This window comes from Plasmodium sp. gorilla clade G2 (genome assembly GCF_900097015.1).
Source record: "Plasmodium sp. gorilla clade G2 genome assembly, chromosome: 13".
NCBI classification, from domain to species: domain Eukaryota; phylum Apicomplexa; class Aconoidasida; order Haemosporida; family Plasmodiidae; genus Plasmodium; species Plasmodium adleri (nom. inval.).
This window is the reverse complement of record NC_041705.1, coordinates 2002432-2027012: the sequence shown is the minus strand read 5'-3', so window position 1 is coordinate 2027012 and position 24581 is coordinate 2002432. Positions and strand designations below refer to the sequence as shown.

At 18.4% G+C, this 24581-nt stretch overlaps 8 protein-coding genes across 8 annotated transcripts; 4 read left to right on the top strand and 4 right to left on the bottom strand.

Moving 5' to 3' along the window:
• Window positions 1-27: 27 nt before the first annotated feature.
• PADL01_1353100 (conserved Plasmodium protein, unknown function) lies at window positions 28-1800 on the top strand (the record flags this gene model as incomplete). The annotated part of the gene is made up of 1 exon (XM_028684096.1): window positions 28-1800. The coding sequence occupies one exon, from the start codon at window positions 28-30 to the stop codon at window positions 1798-1800; it is 1773 nt and encodes a 590-aa protein (XP_028540208.1).
• A 500-nt stretch (window positions 1801-2300) lies between these two features.
• On the bottom strand, window positions 2301-3383 carry PADL01_1353000 (proteasome subunit alpha type-7, putative; the record flags this gene model as incomplete). Its single annotated transcript, XM_028684095.1, has 4 exons — window positions 2301-2351; window positions 2446-2535; window positions 2643-2969; window positions 3126-3383. 4 exons carry the CDS (start codon window positions 3381-3383, stop codon window positions 2301-2303), a joined length of 726 nt encoding a protein of 241 aa, XP_028540207.1.
• Window positions 3384-5048: 1665 nt separating this feature from the next.
• On the top strand, window positions 5049-5959 carry PADL01_1352900 (proteasome subunit alpha type-4, putative; the record flags this gene model as incomplete). The annotated part of the gene is made up of 2 exons (XM_028684094.1): window positions 5049-5579; window positions 5750-5959. The coding sequence occupies 2 exons, from the start codon at window positions 5049-5051 to the stop codon at window positions 5957-5959; spliced, it is 741 nt and encodes a 246-aa protein (XP_028540206.1).
• A 762-nt stretch (window positions 5960-6721) lies between these two features.
• Window positions 6722-7228, bottom strand: PADL01_1352800 (conserved Plasmodium protein, unknown function; the record flags this gene model as incomplete). Its single annotated transcript, XM_028684093.1, has 1 exon — window positions 6722-7228. The coding sequence occupies one exon, from the start codon at window positions 7226-7228 to the stop codon at window positions 6722-6724; it is 507 nt and encodes a 168-aa protein (XP_028540205.1).
• Window positions 7229-10161: 2933 nt separating this feature from the next.
• PADL01_1352700 (ER lumen protein retaining receptor) lies at window positions 10162-11101 on the top strand (the record flags this gene model as incomplete). Its single annotated transcript, XM_028684091.1, has 3 exons — window positions 10162-10301; window positions 10409-10587; window positions 10755-11101. 3 exons carry the CDS (start codon window positions 10162-10164, stop codon window positions 11099-11101), a joined length of 666 nt encoding a protein of 221 aa, XP_028540204.1.
• A 972-nt stretch (window positions 11102-12073) lies between these two features.
• Window positions 12074-13042, bottom strand: PADL01_1352600 (RNA polymerase II transcription factor B subunit 4, putative; the record flags this gene model as incomplete). The annotated part of the gene is made up of 1 exon (XM_028684090.1): window positions 12074-13042. One exon carries the CDS (start codon window positions 13040-13042, stop codon window positions 12074-12076), a length of 969 nt encoding a protein of 322 aa, XP_028540203.1.
• An 808-nt stretch (window positions 13043-13850) lies between these two features.
• On the bottom strand, window positions 13851-17210 carry PADL01_1352500 (Ran-binding protein, putative; the record flags this gene model as incomplete). The annotated part of the gene is made up of 1 exon (XM_028684089.1): window positions 13851-17210. One exon carries the CDS (start codon window positions 17208-17210, stop codon window positions 13851-13853), a length of 3360 nt encoding a protein of 1119 aa, XP_028540202.1.
• Window positions 17211-18315: 1105 nt separating this feature from the next.
• On the top strand, window positions 18316-24514 carry PADL01_1352400 (conserved Plasmodium protein, unknown function; the record flags this gene model as incomplete). Its single annotated transcript, XM_028684088.1, has 2 exons — window positions 18316-18434; window positions 18628-24514. 2 exons carry the CDS (start codon window positions 18316-18318, stop codon window positions 24512-24514), a joined length of 6006 nt encoding a protein of 2001 aa, XP_028540201.1.
• Between the last annotated feature and the right edge of the window lie 67 nt (window positions 24515-24581).

Genomic DNA, 24581 nt, shown 5'->3' with positions numbered 1-24581 from the left:
CATATTTATAAAAAAGAAAACAGAAAAATGCACAGGTTGATATATGTTCAAAATCAATATATTTATGATAAAAAAAAAAGCGCTAATATTAAAATAATAGAAGAAGAAAGAGATAAACATTTATATGTAATTAAAAGTATCCCTTTAAAAGGAAAGCAATTAAATGTTAAGAAAGATACAGGATTATGTAATAAATATAATATAAATGACTCCTTAAATTATGAGAAGAAAAAAAAAGTGGAATATTATACTAATAATAAACGTAATCATTTAAATAGTAAGAATAATACATTCTTTTTATACAATACAAATAATTCAAATAATGAAAAAAATATTTCTCATAACAAAAAAAAACAATTTAAAAATAATAACATGTGTTACATAAATGTGAATAACTCATTTAATAATGAGGCAAATGATATAAAGCAAATTCGAACAAATAGTTGTATCAGTTATTTAAATAAAATAAAAAAAAATGGAAATAAATATTATCATGCATATAAAAATATGTATGGTAAGACAACACAAGTTGATAATATGTATAGAACAAATATAAGTACGACTTCCAAAAAATATATGAATAATAATAATTCTTTTGGTAAATATATGATACAAAATATTATAAACAATAATATTTATGGTGCAAATAATAATATAAATTATAATATTCAACAACTAAATATAAATTGTAATGAAAAAAGTTGTTTTCATAAATTAAATAAAAGTGGTCTTATAAAAACATATTCCTTTAATAATTATAATAATCATTATGGCACATATAAAAAAAAACAAATAATAATTAAAAATAAATCACTTATACAACAAAAAGGGGGAAACAATTATATATATAGGAACAAACAAGAAAATACAAATTATTCACCATGCTATTACATGAAATGTGAAGAAAACAAATCAAACCTTAGTTGTTATAAAAAATGTTGCTATTTAAAAGATTCTAGTGATAAATTAAAAACAATATATACAAATAATAAAAAATATCATTCCTATAAAAACCTAGGTAACATAAAAAGTACTCAAGGTTATAGTCCATTATCCAGTAGATCTATACATAAATTTGAAGTAAAAAAAAAAAATTTATCGAACATAAGAAATTTGAAATACTTTTATAGGGTCCATAATAATAATAATAATAAAAAAAAAAGAAAAAAAAAAAAAAAAAAATTTTTTTTTTGTTCTATCTTTCGATATGATAATATAAAAAGTAATACGCTTCCTAATAAAACATATCATACGAATGATAATAATAAAAAAGATATGTCCCCCAAAACGATATCTTTAATCATAAAAAAGGAAAATCCTACAATAAGAAGAAATAAAGACAACGATGATGACAACATTATTCCCAACAATAATTATTTCATTAATCTATTAGTAAGTGGTGAAAAGGATGCAAATCTACTTATTGAAAAAGCATATAAAAATAGAGATGACTTAATGAAACATATGAATGAAAAAATTGAAGATGAAATAAATGAATTCAGAATTAAGGAACATATGAAATATGAACTAGGTTATAAAAAAATGGAAGAAGAAATGAAAAATTATGAACTACTCATACAAAATGAATTAGATAATATGGAATTACAAACAAAACATATTACATTAAATATTGAAGATATATCTGATTATGTAATAAGACATATTATTCATGTGAATTTAACTATAGGATATAATTTATTAAAAGGATTTCTACCTATACAGAATATTCTAAATATTAAATTATCATCTGAACAAGAAATATATATTAATAAAAAAAAAAAAAAAAAATATATATTTTAATATATGATTTTATAAATTTCTAAATTCTTTATTACAATAAACATAACAAATGTTTAAACAATTAATGAATATACATTTCTTCTTGGATAAATATAAGACACAACGAATAATGATTCTTATATAAGAACATATTAGAAATTTATAATATATATATATAAATTATATATTAATATTTAATATTAATTATAAAATAACTAATATAACCATTTTTTTATATAATATTATATTTTTTTATTATTTTTAATTTGAAATTTAAAAAGTTAGAGAATATATAATTATATTATGTATTTCTACATATATATTATATGTGCATAATTATTTAATGAAAAAAAAAAAAAAAAAAAAATTAAATGAAATGAAAACAAAGTTATATATTCTTCTATAAACATATGTTTGTTATTCTTTGTTTATTCAATACAAAATATTTGAAATTTTAGTTTCTTTATAATCTAAAAAAGAAAAAGAAAATTAACAAAACATAAAAAAAAAAAAAAGAGAAATTACTCATTTTGTTCGTTATTCTTTGTTCTTTCTTGATCAATTAATTGCACCTAAAAATAAAAAAAATATATATGTATATTATAGAATATGTCAATATATATATATATATATATATATATATATATATATATAATCCAAACTAACCATTGAATTTATTTCTTGTTCGTCGATAAAAGTTAAATCCTTCTCTGTGAGTAATGCAACTTCTACATTTTTACTACTTAATTCAACAACCTACAAAATAATATATATATAAACATATATATATATATATATATATATATATATATATATATATATATAATGTGATTAGTCGTGTTGATGTACTCATATATTTTTACCTCAAATATAGCTTTTAAGGCTAAAAAGATACAATCTTTCTGTTCCATATTTTCTTGATAGTTTTTTTCTAAAAACTCTTGTACAATCTTTGCATTTTTTCCAATAGCTTGTGCTTTCCAAGATGCATAAATACCACTTGGTTCGGTTTGATAAATACATATTTCTTTATTGTTTTTAAAACCAGCTATTAGTGTGGCTATACCAAATGGTCTTACACCACCTCTATGTGTAAATTTCTGTTGAACTTTTGCAACATATTTTGCAATATAATCCACGGGTGCCGGTTCATCCATATTTAAATAATATCTCTGGCATTCTAATCGAGTCTATAAATGTAAATAATAAAATAAACAAAAATATATATATATATATATATATATATATATATATAATATTTATAACTCAAAATGTATTCCAATATATCATATCCTATTATTAACATAAGATACATATTTTTTTATGTATATGGTCATTAATTTTACCTTATTGACTAATACTCTTGCATCAGCATTTAAACCAGCAAAGGCCAAACAATTATGTTCATCTAATTTAATCAATTTTTCAGTAGTTTTGGGGTTTTGTAATTTAGGTATATTCTTTTTTTCAACTGCCAAAACAGCGAAATTTGAACTTTTTATAGCTACAGCACAGCCACCCTTTTTAACTGCTTCTAAGGCATGTTCTACTTGTAGCAAATGTCCATCAGGACTAAAAACTGTTATAGCTCTATCATAAGACATGTTACTATATTATTATTATAAATATTCTTTTTCTTTTCTTTTTTTTTTTTTTTTTTCTCTTTTTTAATATATATTTTTTCCTATTTCGAAAACCTATGATTTAAAAAAAAAAAAAAAAAAGTGTTATATATATATATATATTGAAAAAAAATTATATACATAAATTAAATTTTTATTTATTATACAACCATGTATTCCATTTTTACATATATTAGTAACATAATTATGAAAATATAAAAATATCTCTGTGATGTAATACAAATGAATAAAAAGTAAAATAATAACAAGAATAAAATAGAAAAAAAAAAATTAATAATATATATATATATATATATATATATATATATATTATATACAAATAATATAAAAATATTATACGCAATGATGATTACAATAAAATCATACCTATCGATGAGAACTATAATATATAATGTTATTATAACAAGATCTTTCGTTTAAAAAAAATAAATAAAGAAAGAAATATATAATATGAAAAAATAAATTATAGAAATATTTTCGTTGTAATATAATATACAAAATAAATATACAATTGTGTATAAATATAAACAAACTCAATCCTTTAATATATAAAATATTATATTATTTTATGAATAAATAAATAAATATATATAATTATATATATATTATTATATATTTTTATAGCATATAAATTTACAATTAAAGAATACAATAAATTTTGTTTATTCGTTTTTTGTATCTTATTTTTTATGTAATATTATTTCATATATATAATAATATCATATTAATACTACTCGTTCATTTTAACAATTTCTTACACCCCAAAATAAGAAATTTTAAATATTTATATAAAAGTATAAACAAAAAGATAAAGAAAAAAAAAAGAAGCTTTTCTCTGAAATTATTATATATTAATTATAATAGATGTATTCATTCATATCGTTAATATGAAAAAGAAAAATTAATATATACATAAAAAAAAAAAAAAAAAAAAAAAAAAAAGGATAAATATATATTATATATATTATGTATATTTATATATATATATATAATTTATTTATAATTATTTTTTCTTTCTTTACTAAATAATATTTTTTCCTAATCCATTAATATATAATAAACTTATATATATATATATATATACTTTTTTTTTAGTGCTTATTTGAATAAATATAATATCCAATATAAATATTTATATATGTATATATTTTTTTATTATATTCTTAATATATTATTATATATATATAATACATATATGTATGTATTAATAATATTAGTCAAATATTGTTTTATATTTATCAAAATATTTTCATTTTTGTTATCAACTTAAAATTTAACCATTTTTTTTTTTTTTTTTTTTTTGCCATTATTTGTTATATATTATATTGATATTTCAATAAAACTTATATATATTATTGAAATAAGAAAATATATTTTGTAGTTTTTTTTTTTTTTTTTTTATATATTATTTTCCATAATAATATTTTAATAAATAAATATATATATATATATTTATATATTTTTTTTTTTTTTACACTTTTTGATTATATGTTTTTTCAATATATATATGTATAATCTTAATTTATTTCTTTAATCAAGTGTGATTAAGTAATATATATATATATATATATATACTTGTTTAATTTATATATATAATATTTTAATTATCTTCTTATTAATTTTAATATGGCTAGAAGATATGATAGTAGAACAACTACCTTTTCTCCAGAAGGAAGGTTATATCAAGTAGAATATGCTTTGGAAGCCATAAATAATGCAAGTATAACAATTGGATTAATAACAAAAGATGGAGTAATATTAGGAGCTGATAAAGTTTTTATATCAAAATTAATTGATAAAGCTAATAATTATGAAAAAATATATAAAATTGATAAACATATATTTTGTGGTGTAGCAGGATTAAATGCAGACGCTAATATTTTAATAAATCAATCTAGATTATATGCACAAAGATATTTATATAATTACAATGAAGTACAACCAGTATCACAATTAGTAGTTCAAATTTGTGATATCAAGCAAAGTTACACACAATATGGTGGATTAAGACCATATGGTGTTAGCTTTTTAATTGGGGGTTATGATACAAAAGATGGATATCAACTTTATCATACTGATCCAAGTGGAAATTATTCAGGATGGTTTGCAACAGCTATTGGTACAAATAACTTAACAGCTAGTTCTGTTCTTAAACAGGTAATATATATATATATATATATATATAAATTTCATTGAAATAAGAGTAAAGATTTAAAAATGAAATATATTTAAGTTTATATATTATATATACGGATAAATATATATGTTCAATATGAACTTTACTTATTTTCATTTTATTTATTTTTTTTTTTTTTTAATTTTTGAAGGAATGGAAAAATGATATGACTTTGGAAGAAGGTTTGTTATTAGCTTTAAAAACATTAGCAAAAAGTACTGATACGGAAATTCCGAAAAGTGAGAAAATCGAATTAGCATACTTAACCTATAAAGATGGGGAAGTATATCAAAAATATTTAACAGAAAAAGAAATAGAAGAGTTAATTAAGTTGTATACACAGAAATATGTTAAAGAATAAACCCTATAAGATTTTTAATTCTTTTTATTACTCCCTTTTTTTTTTTTTTTTATTGCAGAACTTCTATATATATTATATATGTGGAAATTGTTCTAACATAATATTTTGATATATATATATATATATATATATATACATTTTATATACCCTTTCTACTTTATTTTTTTTTTTTTTTTTCAACTCTTTTACATACTTTAAAATACAAAATTATCTTATTAATTTATATGAAAAGCTATAATTTAATTAAAAAAAAAAAAAATAAATAAAATAAATGAAATAAGATAAAATAAATATAACAAGGAAAAATATGACTTCATTTTTATTATTATTATTTTTTAATTTATAATTTTTGTTCCAATTAGTGGAAACATATTCAAAATAATAGATTATCAAATAAATGGATAAAACATTTCAAAAAAAAAAAAAAAAAAAAACAACAATATATATATATATATATATTTATTTATTATGTATATTTGTCTATATATTCATATTAGTTTTAAAAAAAAAAAAAAAAAGGTATAGATTCATGTACTCCCCTTTTATTTTTTTTGTAGTGTTATAACACATTTTTTCATATTATAAACACCTTGTAAATGAAAATGGTACATTATTTTTATGTCTTTATGAATTAACAAATTTAACATTAGAATATTTCCTCCAAATTATACATTTAATATTTTATACATACTATTAATTCTTTTTTATATTATGTATTAAGAATATACATATATATAACAAGTTGAGTGATTTACATAATTATTAACAACGAACTATCATACCGCATCCTAAAAAAAATCCAAAACTGACTGCTCCTCCTAATACTGAAACAGGAAATATGAAAAGATTTTTATGGGCAAAAGAAGCATATATACCTGTTAAACTTCCAAAAATTCCACCAACCATTGTTCCCATTTTTACACCCATTTTTATACTTTCAAAACATGCTCTTGTTCTATGACTTAAATTAACATCTGAGAATTTTTTTTTATCATCATAAAAAGATGAATCGATTAAATTATTACTAGTATATTTGGAAAAATCTTCGTCATATGTATAATCTGAATTATCTTCTTTAAATTCAAATTTTGGTGGGGGAGTAAATCCCTTAAATTCTGTTATTTTTGTTTTATCATTTTTTAATGACTTAGGTTTTTTTGGTTCCGATACTAAGTAATTTCCAAAAGGAGGAGGTGTGACATATTCATCATATTCAGATTTTACTTTTTTGTTTTCATTCGAATCTTTTTTTCGAAACCAATCCAACATATTGCTTTAACATTTATACATATATATAAAAACACTCAATAACATAAAAGTTAAATAATAAATGAATATATTATATTATATATGTATATATTTACAAGTATTAATGTTATAATTTTATATCTATATAATTAAATATATATATATATATATATATATATATATATATATAATAGTTATATATTTTTATTGTTCGTTAAATTTTCTTTTTCTTATTAATATATATTTAATTATTAAAAATATTAAGTTCTTTTACGATTCTACATAAATAATATATCCTATAAATATTACATATATAGAATTGTAATTTTATTTAAATATGAGGATGAAAAAAAAAAAAAAATGCCGAATAAGGTAAATTATATTCTTATATATATACATAAATGTATATATGTAAATATACTTTTTTTTTTTTTTTTTTTTTTTTCTCTTTTATCGTTCTTCAATTTATTTATATTTCCTATATATAAATGTGTTTTAATTTATATATGCATATAATATTATAGTCATCCCGTCGTTTATTATTATTTTTTTTTTTTTTTATTAATTTATATATTATTAAAAAAATAAATCAGCATATATAAATTATTTTATAAACTATATTAACATATGAATATTTAATATATATTTATATATATGAAACACTCTCTTTTTTTTTTTTTTTGTTGTATTACAAAAAAATGTAAAAGCGAATTATGGTTTCACATAGAACCTTTTTTTTAAAGAAAAATATATACCTTTTTAAGGAAAAAAAAAAAAAAAAAAAACACAGGTAGCACTTGTTATAACTTTAAATTGTGTTATTATCTTTTTTCCCACAATATACTTAAATATTTATATATCTTTGTTTCATCTATATTTATAATTTTTTTTTTATTTGATGTAGAAATCTTAATTTATATACTAAACTATATTAATGAAAAACGAAAATTAAAAAAAAAAAATTAATGAAGCAAGGTAAACATTTTTGATGAATTATAAAAGAACCTACATAAAGAAATCAAGGTCTAATTTATTATTTTTTTTTTTTTTTCTATGGACTTATATAAATATTCTTGTTGATGTGTATAAAAAATATATATTTAATTATATATAATTTTTAGTACGTTATTAAAATATAAGAAATGAATCAACAGTTATAAAGAAAGTTATTTTTCATTTTCATATATATTTTTTTTTATATTTGTATAACTTATACAATATTAACGCAAAAAAATAAAATAATGTCATATCATCTAGTGGGAACATTTCTGATTAAGAATATATATAGATAATAAAAATATATTGTCCTTTTAATTTATATTATTTTTTATTTTATTATATATATATATATTTATTTCTTTTATTTATTTCTATTCATACATTTTATATGTGTAAGTAACTAAAAATAAATATAACTTCATGTTATTTATATGCATTATAAAATAACAAAATATTTGACATGACCACCTATTTTATTTTTTTATTTATGTACCATATTGTTTTCTTTTATACAAACAAAACCAAAAATAAAATAAAATAAACAAATAAAAAGGAAAGAATAAACTAATAATTTTTTTGAATTCTTATATATATAAATATATATATTATTATTAGTGTAATAAAAGAAAAAAAAAATATATATATTTTTTCTAAATAATTAAAAAATATAATATATATTATTTAAAATAAACACTTTTGTTAAAACTGTTGAATTTTTTCTTTAACATTTTATAAATATTTTCATATTGCAAAATATAATAATCTATGTATTATATATAATTATATATTTTCAATTTTTATGATGAAAGAGAATTCTCACAAAAGTATAAAATATTATTATATATAATTATAATATATAATATAATATTATATATATATTATATAATAAATATATACATATTTTTTTATTATACAGTTTCAAAATAATGTATATATTATCTTAATTTTTTTTTTTTTTTTTTTTTAATATGCACATAAAATCATATAATATTAAATACCATTTATATTATATATATAATATAATATATTGATATATACATATATATTTATATATATAATATTTAAAATGTATATTATATATACAATGTATATTTGTATGTAAATATCTTCCCATTTTATTATTATTATTATATATATATATATATATGAATATATTTAATATATTGATAATATAATTATATAGCAATATTACGTATATATTATAATTTATATATTTAAATATCTTTTTTTTTTTTTTTTTTTTCTTTTTTAATTATATAGTAAAAATATCATAAAATGATTTGTAAAAATTTTAAATAATATAGAAAAAACAAAAAAAAGAAAAAACTGTTTTTAATTATATTTATTTTAAAACATATTTTTATATTTACATATATTTTTTTTTTTCAATATAAAATATTTTCACCATAACAAAATATTTTATGTTAATAGATTTATATTATATATATAATATATATTATGTTTTATATAATAAATATATATATTTATACACATAAAAAAAAATAATTTGAACTATTTATTTATAAAAAAAAAAAAATAACCAAATACAATAATTGGTTAAAATAAACAAGCAATGACACAGAGAGAAAAAAAAAAAAAACAATGAAATAAATTATTTTAAAAATATTGTTCTGTAAGTATATAGAGTTTATTTATTATTTTTTCGATTTTTTTTTTTAAATATAAATAAATAATTATACATATTTATAATTTTTTTTATGCCATATTATATTTTTATAGATATATATTATGCTATATTATTATATTATATACATTTAAGTATATAGTTTAATTTTATTTTATTTTATTTTTTTTTTTTTTGAATAGAATATAATAATTTTATAGTAACATTTAAGACATATATATATATCATTATAGTCAGAATAAAATCATTTAGTTCTTTTTTTTTTCTTTTTTTTTTTATAAAATTATTTATTTTTTAAATTAATGTCAAAATGAATATATTTAGACTGATCGGTGATATTTTGCACTTAGTAAGTATGTATATACTTATTATGAAATTAAAGAAATCAAAGAATTGTATAGGAATATCATGTCGTATGCAAGAATTGTATTTAATTGTATTTTTATGCAGGTAAGAAGAAAGAAAATATGTACATGAAATAAATATGTATTGTGTAACAAATAAATAAACATACATGTATATTTATATATTTATTTAATTAATATTTTCTTTTACAGATATATTGATCTCTTTTTTGTTTTTGTGAGTTTTTACAATACAGTTATGAAAATAACTTTCATACTGACAATAGCATATACTATATATTTAATAAGATTGAAACTACCCATATCTCAAACATACAATAGAAAAGTAGACAATTTTAAAAGTGAAAAATATTTGATTCCCCCATGTTTAGGTATTAAAAACGATAAAAAGTACATGTATATGTGAATATTTATATTATATGTAAAATATTTACGTCAATATTTTGATTATAAAATTTTCTATGTGTATTTAATATATATATATATATATATATATATATATATTTATTTATTTATTTATTTATTTTTCCTTCTTCAGTTTTGAGTTTGTTAACCTGTAAAACATACAACTTATATAACATTTTATGGTCCTTTTCTATATGGTTAGAAAGTGTCGCTATATTACCTCAACTAGTATTACTTGAAAAACAAAGAGAAGTTGAAAATATTACCTCCCATTATGTTATTACTATGGGATTATATAGAGCTTTCTATATTTTAAATTGGATATATAGATATTTCTTTGATGACAAACCATATATTAATGTAGTAGGATGGATTGGTGGTTTAATACAAACATTATTATATATAGATTTCTTTTATTATTTTGCCTTAGCAAAATGGTATGGAAAAAAATTAGTTCTTCCCTTTAATGGTGAAGTATAATATAAAGGTATATAATTAAAAATATAAAAACAGGAAAAATTTAATAATTTCAGATCATTAGAAAATTGAGAAGTTTAATAATATTCTGTATTCTAAGAAGTATATATAAATAAAAATATAATACAACAATAACAATGGAAAATTAAAGAAATATGTAGAATGTAAAATAATATAACATTTGAAATTATATATAAACATATATATATATATATATGTTGACTATATATTAACCAATTGTTCAAAAAAAATTATTTTATTCCACATTTGTCAAAAGTATATATATATATATATATATATATATTCAAAAACATTGTCACAAAAAAAAAAAAAAAAAAAAAAAAAAATGTTAATTTGTCGAAGTATTATAATAATTTTATGCACCAAGAAAAATACTAGGTTAATATTTTTAGAAATCATATATATGTGTATATGCCCATTCATTTTTTTTTTTTTATTAATAAATAAATAAATATATATATATATATATATATATATTATATTTAATGATTTTTTAAAAAAATATATCTAATACATTTTTTTATACAAAACATGTAAAATGTTTACTAATTATATATCTATACGAATATATAATAATAACAATTCATTAATGTGATCATCTGTTTTTTTTTTTTTTTTTTTTTTTTTTTTAGTTTAATTTTATTAGATTATATATGTATGTATATTTATATATATATATATAAATTTTTTTTCTCTTCTTTTTTTTTTTAAAATATATATATATATATAATTTTAATTATATTAATAATTGTGTTTCTTTTTTTTTTTAAATATTTCAAAAAAAGTAGAAAATAAAACAGTTTTATTTAGTTGTTCACAAAAAAAAAAAAAAAAAATAATTTACAATATATATATGAGTATATTCTTTTTTTGTTTAAGATTCATTTCGTTTTAAATATTGGAAATGTTTTAAAAGAATATTCCTTTTGAGGTTATTCCTTAAAAATGTACAAGCTACATAAATGAAAAATCTAAGTCTGAAACATGTTTATTCCTTAGAAGAGACTTAGTAAATCTTGTTTTGCAGATAGCACAAGATAATCTATCTTTATTTGTTTGTAAATTTTTTTCTGAACAATATATAGCCAAACAGCATGAACATATATAAGCTATATCAATTTGCTTATTATGGCATGTGCAGACAGCTATATTTGTATCTTCATTTAGATAGGTATTTGAAAAATATTTTCTAGTATTAACAGAAGGTAGGAACCAAAAGATTATTGTCTGAGTTAATATATCTTGAATATTACCATAAGGGTTAATAGTTTGAAATATTGTATTATCTAAATATAATCCATTGGTTATATTACATATTTGTTCCAGAATTTGTGTTTTATAATTAAGAGAGAAAACATCAATTATAATATTATTTCGTTTAGCATTATATGCAATATTCATTAATTGTGTATATTGATTTGTATAATAATGACTTTTTGATATATCTAATAAAAATAATCTAGTATTAATATTTTCATATAAATTACGTATTCTATTATTATAACATAAAGCTATTGTTAAAGCTGATGATAATGAGCTTTCACTCATTTTTTCTTTTTTATTTTCATTAATAAAATTAACTAACTTGTCATATGTATCACTACAAAAATCCTTTTCTGTTAAATTGTTTTTAGCAAATGATATATAATTCTCATATATGATTTTACAATTATTACTACAAGTAGATATAATGCATATTCTTTCAGAATTACACATTACACAATAAAAGCGAATAAATTGAATAACAGATTTTAAAAATTCATGTAATTTTAATGTTCTCATAATATTATTTTCAAATTTTATTTGAACTCCCTCACACCATATTAATAAATTTACATCAATTATTAAAATTAAATGATTCTTAACAAGTTCTTCATCTTTTATTATGTCATCTTTCTTAGTAGTCTCCTCATTTTTCTCCATTTTTGTGATAATACGTATATATATACATCATATTCAATATATTTATCTATTTTGTAATAAATAAGTAAATATATATATATATATATATAATATAAATTATATTTATATATATAAGTATATATTTTTATTAGTTACAGTATTAACTTATAAATAGAAGATATAACTATATTTCTATAATCAAGATTTTTTTTTTTAAAAAAGATTATAAGCAATCACAAGTATTATATCTTAATATAATAATGGAAAACCTCTGTAATATGACATGTCATAATATATAATACATATAGATATATATAAGTGTTTTTCCTTTTAATAAAAATCATATACTTCTATATGTAAAATAAAACATTTAAGAATATTTTATTAGTACGTGAAAATTTTTTAAAAACAAAAAAAAAAAAAAAAAGAATTAAATAAAATATAAAATTTACATTTATACAAGAACAGAGTATTTATTAAATAAATTAAAAAAAGAAAATAATATAAAAATGAGGTATAATTAAAAAATAAAATAAAGAAGGTATAATTAAAAAAAAAATTAAATTAATTATAATTTCCTAATTTATGAATAGTACGATGAATTAAAATATATATGTATATCGTAATAATATTTTATACATATGGAATATATTATTTTATTTTTATATAACATATAAGATATATATATATATAAACAAAAAAGATATGTAAAGAAAAAAAAAGAGGAATATCCTTATGAACAAATGCTATTTGATATCAATGCAATATAATTCATTAATCAATAACATATATATATTTAAAAAAAAAAAAAAAAAAAATTATCACATATTTAATTACTTAATACAGGATCTGAAAGAATTTCTACATTTTTTTTATGCAAATTTGAAACATCAATATGTCGTTGAAGCATTTCTTCATTTAAAAATTTTCTCAAGCAAATAAAACAAATATTTATGTTATTATCTGATTGTTCGCTTATAACATCTTTTTCACCATTATTATTTATATGTTCATTATTATTGTTATAAATATTTGAATGATTAAAAGAATTATTTGATATATTCGTGTATCTCTTTTTCATATCATTATTATTATTAATATTGTTTGAGATATTATCAGAAGGTTTCACATTTTTTTTATAATCATTATATGAAGAATTATCAATACGCTGCTTATAATTATAATCATCATTATTTTGCTTTTGGATTAAATTATTATCTGATATATTATCTTTATTTTTTATTGTTCCTTTATTCAATTCTTCGTTATTGTCTTCCTTCTCATTATCGTCATTGTTTTCATTACCTTCATCATCTTCATCCTCATCATCTGCCGAATCTGTGGTAAAATGTTTTTTTATAATTTCTTTATTTTTTTTTTCCAAAATAGATAAGTTATTTTCATTCATGTTCATTTGTTCAATGTTTTTTTTGGAGGCCAGAGCTATTTCTTTTGCTTTTTCTACAAATGACGAAATTTTGTTTAGTATAACCTTTTCATTGTTATTTTTTTTTTCATTTTCCTTTTCTATGTTATAATTACATGCCTTCTCTTCTAGAATATAACCATTACTTGTATTATTATTATTATTATTATTATTATTGATATTATCATGTTTATTATCATCATTTATAGGTACTTGTTGGTGGATTTCTTTGTGGTCCTTATTTTTCGATGCATCCATTGAAGAAAACCTCTTATCATAATCTTCTTTTTCATATGAATGTTCACCAAGATTATCCAAATAAACCCTAATCAGGCATTTTAAATTATCTTCCCAAATATAATAACCTTTTGAGAGAGACATATAATATTTTGTATTATTATCAAAATATAATTGATACAAAGTGTGATAATAATACTGACTATTGTAATCAAAGAAAAACTCGGATAATTCAGGTTTTCCATTTTTCAGAATAATAATTTGTGAAGACCACATCAAAAAATAAGTATAATAAAGTATATTGATATGTACTACTGCTTCAAAATAATTAACAAAAAAATTAAAATACGGAATATTATTTTTAACAACTGTAGCTGAGCTTTTACTTATATCGAGTTTGGCCATTTGGATACAATTAAAAAAATATTGTTTTTCTTTTTCATATACATAATCTAATTTTAAATAGTTATCTTGAAAATTAAGATAATAATTATTTTCCATATTATTCATTATCTTTTTTGCCATATTTATATTATAAAATTCAATAAAGCAAAACCCTTTCTTTTTACCAGAACCTTTAATATCATTGAATAAATAAATACAACTTACCTCATTCTTATCAAATGTTACATTTAAAAATTGTATGAAATCTTTAATTAGTATATTTCCATCCATATTTTTTAAAATAAGCATATTACTATTTTGATCATCACATATTATCTCTTTATTAATATTTTCAAAATTATGAGAATCTTTAAATTTGTGAAATGGGTTATATGAAAAGAATATATTATTATTTGACAATTTTAAATGGTTATTTTCATTCCCCCTATTATAAATATTGTCATTATTATTATTATTACTAATATTATTGTTTGTATTTTTATAAGTATCGTTCAAAATATTTTCATAATTATTCTCCATATTGTTATATACATATGCATTTTGCATATTTAAAGGATCAGACACTATATGATTATATGTACCTTTATCAACATGTATATTATTATATACATTTTTATTATTTCTTAAATATAAATTATTTTCTTGATTGTTTATATTATTTTTTATAAATGTACTAATGGTACTAGTTTCTTTATCTACTAATTTTGCATCACTCGTTTTAAGAGCTTTGCAGAAGTGACAAGCTGTTCTTCTAGAGAAGTTTAAGAAATTACAAGCTGAACAATACCAATCACTCACTTTATTACTAACAGTTTTTTCTTCAACATTTTTCCCTTTATTTTTTAATTTGAATAAAGGGAATATATAAGATATATTATTTTTTATTTCAATACAATTATCTTTCTCATAAAGTGAAAATAATTTGCCAGAAGCTTCATCAGAAGGAAATTCTATAATACAACACTGATCATCATTTATTCTATTGTCTAATAAAAAATTAGATTGAATTTTTTGTTGTATTATATTAAAATATGAATTATTTTTTAAAAACTCTAAATTTTCTTTTACAAATAATTCATCTTTTATAGAAAAATACGATAATCTATTTATATATATATTAACCGGTAATGAAAAAGCATTGTTTATAGATATATTTCTAATTAACTCATCTATTTCATCTTCTGAAATATTATCAAGTAATTTGTATATAAATATAAATCTTGATAACAAAATATTTGGTTTCATTTCTAATATATCATCTATATTTCGAATTTTTCTAAACTTATTATCATAAGATGTATAATCTTTATCATCTTTATATTCGTATGTGTTATTCTTTTTTTTTTTATATTTATAAAAATTACTTTCTGAAGCAGATGAATAATCTTTATTCTTGTCATCTTCACTTAAATCTTCGCCTGATCTATTTCTTTCATCTTCTTTACTTTTAGCAACGGATCTCTTTCTTCTATTTTCATTTTTGTTATATAAACTGTTGTTGTTATTATTATGGTTCATTGTTTTAGTATGTTGATTATTCCTTTCAAGGTTACTTTCTTTGTATTTATCATAAGGTTCTGAGTTATTTCCTCTATTATAATCTTTTTCTTGACTTACATAACTATGTTTTCTTTCATCATATTTTCTCTTTCCTCTATAATATTCATTATTTTTGCTATCTTGATATTTTTTATCATATTTTTTATCATACTTGTCATCATAATATTTGTCATACTTGTCATCGTAATTTTTGTTATACCTATCATCATAATTTCTGTCATACTTGTCATCGTAATTTTTGTTATACCTGTCATCATAATATCTGTCATACTTATCATCATAATTTTTGTTATACCTGTCATCATAATTTTTATCATACTTATCATCGTATTTTTTGTTATACTTGTTATCATATTTTTTATCCATATAATCTCTAGAATTATATTTATTTTTTCCAAACATATTTTTATTATTATCTATGACGCTTTGATTTCTTTCCTTTTCAAAGACATCTCGATTATTATTCCTTATTTTACTTTTCTCTTTATTATTATTCCTATAATCATTTTCTTTAAAATAACTTTCATGATTATTTTTATAATTCCTATAATTAGATGACATTTCCAAACCTCATTAAATTTTCATAATATTAAAATGTTATATATATAAATAAATATATATATATATATAACTATATATAATTTTTTTTTCCTTTATAATTTTAAAAATATAGGAAATTTTACGTTTCCATCATATTATATTATATATATATAATATATATATAATAATTTCATCAGTATATATTTTACTTTTATTTATTTTTATGAATTTCATAATTTAATTAAATAATTATTAATATATATATATATATATATATATATATATATATTATTTCTTTTATTTTTAAGCAGATTAAAAGAAATAATATTTTATTTATAATTATATAACCATATATATATATATATATATATATATATATATACATATGTATTTTTATTGGAACGATAAAAAAAATTAATGCTAATTATAGATGGAGCAATAAGATATTCACATATAATATATATATTAAGAGAAAAAATAATTATTATGAACATGAAAAATAATATTATTCACATTTAGAGAATGTTAATATAATGTTTTTCATAACATATTTCTTTTTTAAATACATATATGTGAAAAAAATAACTAAATATAAAATATTTATTTTTATTTGTAATATATAAACACAAAGAGGAAATTTCACTTTTTTTTCTTTTTTTTTTTTTTTTATTTACATTATATGATAAAAAATATACATATTATATTTTTTGATATTTCTTAATCATTTAAAATTTATTTGTTGATATATATATATGTTTCATTTTTTATTTATTATGATTATTTCTTTATGTTTTTTCCTTTTTTATTTTTATTAAAATTATTTTATACAAAGAGTGTGTATATTTGTTTCTTTGTTTATTTGTTCATTTGTTCATTTGTTCATCTGTTCATTTGTTTATTCCTTTTATATATATATATAATAGTATACTTTTTTTTTTTTTTTTTTTGGTGAAAATGAAATAAAAAGAATAAAATAATTTTTAACATAACTAATACGTTTATATATTATATGTTATATATATATATATATATATATTTGCATAAATTTGTTTCATTTTTCTTATATTATACCTTATACATATTTATTTTAAAAAATACATAAGATGAAACGTGTTCATATGTTATAATGGATTTTTTTACTATCATATTTATACTGCTACTCGCATTTTTTTTCTTTGACTATAACTTCTGTTCTAGGGGGTTGGTGTTTTATATAGGAAACAAGTCATTAAAGCTTTTGAAAAAGTAATAATATGAAAACAAACAAACAAACAAACAAATACACATAAATAATATATAATATATAATATATAACATATAACATATAATATTTTATATGTAATATATAATTTTCATTATATACCATTTAATATATAACATATTTATTATTACATACATACATATATATTCATTCAATTTAATTTTTTTTCAACTGCAGATGTAATAATTTAGAAAAGGCATACCGAAGTACCATTTATTTGATATTTCCTTTTTTACAACATATATTTGTTCACATATTTTATTATTATATAGAAAAGAAAAAAGAATATTTGAATAATTTAATTTATGAGCAATCGAAGGAACCTTATGATATAAGAGGACAAAAGGAATTCGACTCATATAATTTTAAAAAGGAAGATATATTTAATTATATAATTGAAAGTGGTATAAAAATCAAAAATTATGTGTACAATAAAGTATTACATATATTTTTTTTTATTGTTGAATATACAAATATTTATGAAAATATCAATTTAAATTGTTATATTAACACAAGAGAAGTATTAAATAATAATAATTTTGGTGTAGTGATAATAGACTATTATTTACCTAATACTAGTATTAAAAAGAAAAAAAAAAAAAAAAAAAAAAAAGATCAAACATCTAATAATATTAATGATTCTGAAAAAATTGACCTATATGATTTAGTTAATATAAAACAAGAGAAAAAAATAAAATTTGTTTTAATTGATAATAAATGGAAAAATATCTTAGGGATAGGAAAAATAGAAGATCCAAATGTTCAACATTTATATTTGCAGGATACCGTTTTGATTCAGTATTTACAATTCTCTTGGATTTTTAAAAACCACTTTTTGAAAAAACTATACAATGATACAAATATATCTACACACAATTATTATCAAATAGAAAAAAAATCTATGCAACAAAATGATAGACATAGTTTAAAGGAAAAATATAAAAAGACATCTATAGGACAAGAAGAATTAATTGTTGACGCAAATATTTGTAGTAATACTCATCTTAATGATAATGTAAATATTAAAGAGGAAGAATATATTAATAAAAAAAATTTTATGAATGACCAAGAAGAAATTATTATACAATCATTAAAAAGATGGAATATAAATAAGGAAAATGTATATAGTAACAAAGAAGGAAATTTTAATCTAATAACAAATAATTCCAAATTAATTGAAAATAAAGATTCACATATCGAAACAGAAAAAATGAAAGAAGATGATGTATATAATAATATAAACTTAAAAAAAAAAACAACAACTAATGAAATAGAACAAAATAATCTTAATACTCAAAATAATAATTGTCATAGTAATAAGCAAAAAAATTATATTAATGAAGAAAAGAAAAAACAACAATTAAAATATATAAAAAATGAAAATATGATTCGAGATAAATTAAAAATGCATTTAAATAGATGGAAGTATAAAAATATCAAAGGAATTATTGTTATACTTCCTGAAATTTTTTATAATTATATAAATATGAATGATATGGAAAATAAAATACCTATTTATTATTTCCTAAAAAAAGATATAAAAATTGATACATTTACAGTTATAGCTAAATTATTAGGTTATATTTGTATACATATACACATTAATATAAACTTTGGATTCTCCATACCATTTATATTTAAATCAAAAACAACCAATATTTTAAACATATCAAATAACTTTAATCTACATATGAATAAAAACTTATTTAATATATATAATGAAAATGGAACGTGTAATATTAAAGGAGAGCACACAAATATTTCATCTGTTGATAAAAAATTCAATTGTAGTAAGTATATTTCAAAAGGGGATATCAATAATAATAAAAATAATAATAATAATAATAGTAACAATAATAATAATAACATTTTCTATACGTCTGTATCACATATTAATGATAATGAAAAGGACAATAATAATAAATATGATAACATGAATGTGTACACCCATATAAATGATCATATAAGTATGGATAATAATGATAACAATGAAAAGAATTCATTTGATAACAATGTATATAATAAACAGAATGATAAAATAAAGGATACTATTAATTATATGGAACAAAATGACAAAAACTATTGTGATGATTTGTTTGTTAATAATAATTATAATGAAAGAAGTAATGAATATGATAATCATCAACAATATTTTAATAATATTAATGATGATAAGACATACCAAAATAATACACATAATAATAATATAAATAATATAAATAATAATTATATACATACAGATTATACAAACCCCCAATTAAACAGTATCCTTGAAAATAAAATCAATATGGATGAAAATTACACTTTCCTTTTTTCTACGCCTTTCTCATTTTTTAGTGATAATTATAATGATTTAAATATTGCAATGAACCATTTTAAAGCTATTTTTAAAAATTATAATTTTGTTTTTCTGTGTTTTAATGATGGTACTAATATTATGCTCAATTATTTCTTGGAAAAAATTTATAAAAAGAAAAAAACTAAAACTCCTGGGGGAATGACAACATTGATAAGTACAGCGGGTGTTGCTGAAAACATTAAGAACACCTTTAATCTTTATAACACTAATGCATATAAATGTCACATAAATAATTATAAAAAAAAACATGCTCATGATACTAAAGGAGACACTTATGATAATGAAAAAAAAGGACATTCAAAATTATATGCTATTGATAAAAGTGAAGAAGACAAGAAAGCAAAAGGTACCTTGAATAAACCAAGTAATAAAAGTAATATCATGAGTCTTTTTTTTGGAGAAAAAAAAAAAAAAAATTTAGAGAATGAACAAATGAATGAAACTCAAAGATTTAAGAGAATTATGAAAAAATGGAACATGCAAAAAATATTAAGTGATATAAAAGGAAATGATAAATCGAGTTTTATAAATGAAGATAAAAACGTTAGTGAAAAGAAACATAACAAAATTGATAAAAACGATACTGATGATTCGAATGCTAGTTATGATGATGAAAAAATATTAAGTCATGTAGTAAAAGAGCAAATGCATTCAGGAGAAGATGAAAAAGAAGAATTAGTAGAGCCAAAAGAAAAAGGTATTAAAAGTTTCCAAGAGGAGGAAGAGGAAGATGAAGATGACGATCAAGGTGTAGACAATTACGATAATTATGTGGATGATATCGATAAAGATGTAGAGAATTACGACAAATATATAGATGACATTGATCAAGATGTAGAAAATTACGACAAAATTATAGATGATATCGATAAAGATGTGAATGATGACCATCAAAATGTAGATGATGAGAAGAAGAAAAACGAAGTAATATCATATGTAGAAAGAGAAGACAAAAATGTTGAAGAAAAAGATATAAATATAAATGCAAATACAAATACAAATGTAAAGGTAAATGTAAATGTAAAAGGTACACAATACATAACTGAGCATTATCAAGAATTGGAGAAAAAACATAATACAAATCAAAATATAAATATAGACAACAACAAAATGAATCAAATAAATAATGCGGAATTTTTAAATAATGTTGAAAATATACAAGATAGCCAAAAAAATAATAAAGTAAAGGAAGATATGCTTACAAAAAATACGAAAAAAAATATGAAAATAAAAATGAAGAATAATGAAAATAATGATACGGGAAAATTAAGAAATATTAAAGAGAAATTGAAGAAAAAAAAAATGGAAACACTTATGAATTTATCGAAATTAAATATTTTTCATAAAAATTCAGAACAAATGTCTGAAAAAAATATAAAAGAAGATGATGATACATATAAAGATGACTATAATACCAACGAATCGAAAATATGGAACATATATGATAGTCATGTATCTAATGATCCACGAGGATCTGCTAGTACATATAAAAGTAATCGTAGTATAAATAAATTTGCTAATATGAGTCTAAGTAATTTTGCATCCTTTATTAAAAAACACAAGACTAATAATAGTCACCATAATTTAGTTGGTAGATTTAAGAATAATTTGGAAAATAAAGAAAATATACCTAAGGAAAATTCTGAAATAAATATGAACAACTGTATAAATATAAATAAAGAAAATGTTATGGAAATAGATATGAAAGAATTTGTAGAAACAAATATAAAACATGACGGTGAAAAGAATGAATATAATGATATTAACAAGAATACAAATAATGAAATTGTAAAAACTGATAATATTGTAGATGAGAAAAATTTGAATACGGAGATTCCAAAAAAATATATAAATTATAATAATGAAAAAAATATAAAACAAGATGTTGAAGGGAACATAGAAAATACTTCTGAAAGAGATCAAATAAAAAATTCTGAAATAAAAAAAATCAAATTAAATATATTGGAGAAATTCAGAAAAAAAGAAATAAGGAAATGTGATAATATGGATGATACCCCCGGAATATCGAACAAATTTAGGTATAGTTTTTTTAAAATTCGAAATAGATTTAAAAATAATTATAATACATGTGATAATAAGACAAATCAAGAAAAGAAAAATATGGAAAGAGACAAAATGATGATGAATTCATTTATAAAAAATAAAAATGCAAAGGTTTCAGATGAAAATAGTACCTCAACAGCAGATTCTAATTTTGATGATTATGGAAAGAAACATACAAAAGAAATATGTATCTTAATTAATTTTTCATATAATAATATGTTTGATATATTTAATTATCCTGATGATTTTATAGAAACTAAAAAACGTAAATTTTCTATAGTACATAAATTTTTCTATTCATTAAATATATTTTTCAATTCCTTTTCTACTCTTATAAAACAGAGATATTTTTTCCGTTGTACAAGTGAGTTATCAAATTTTTTAAAAAGATCTTTATTTTATGATTTTTACAATAATTCATTGTGTAAAATCAATACAGATGACCCAATCAGAAATAAATTTCTATTAGATATAAATAATAGCAGTAATGAATATGACGCCAAAATAAGAGGTTTAAGTGATATAACATATATATCTAATACAGAGAAAACTAATAAACATGGAGATCTATTAGAAAATAAATCGAATATTATAAGTATATGTAAAGATAAAGAAAATGTGAACGGAAAAAATATAAGTACTTATATTAGTAAGGATATGGAATGTACAAGGAATGATAATAATGAAAACAATAAATGTGAAAAAATATTGGAGAATATAAAAAATGATAATATAGAAGAAATAGATAAGATTGATTTGATTAATAATAATAATAGTGAACATAATAATATGAGGAGTAAAATACAGAGCGAAATATATAACAATGTATCAGATATGAATAAAAGAAATATAAGTAATAATTTAAATAATGCAATGGAATATAATAAGAATTATGCTTATAATAATTCTTCCATAAGAGATAGTAATAATAATAATAATATAATTTTGAATGAAACCTATAATAATAACACCTTTTGTAAAGATTTATATAGTGATTCTTTTGAAAGTAAAATTAGAGTATATTTTAATATTAAATCATTATACGAAAAATGGAAAATATATTTTGAAGATAAACAAATAGATATAAGTATACAAGATAAATTTTTATATAATTTATCATTTATATATAATGTATATAATTATTTAATTTTAATATATATATATACATACTATAACGAAGAAAGTTATATAACTTTTTGTAATAATCAAAAATTTTATCAATTTATTGAAAAAATACATTGTTATTTTAACGAAAAGAAATATAATCAAATACTTTATAAAACTTTTAAGAATAATGAATCATTTAATTCATCTATAATACCAAACTTTTTAAATTATCATGATTATAAATTATTAAAAGTATTCTTTTTCATGTTACAAAATTCATCCAATAAATTTATATCTAAAAATATACATCTGTTCAATTTCCCAGTTGTTTTCATTTTCTCTTCGGATTCCAAAAATTTTAATTTTAACCATTTTGATATTATTAAAATTTCAAAAAATAATAATATTATATATTTATTATATAAAAGAGGAAATGAAGGATTATTCTTATCAGGATTAAAACCATATATATGGATATATAGAGTTCTCTTTGATTTTGTTGAATCATTATTTTTATCCAGTTTTGACAATTAGATGTTGTTAAGAATATATACATAGTTTTAAATATGTATAAATTATTTATTTTACTTAATTTTTTTTT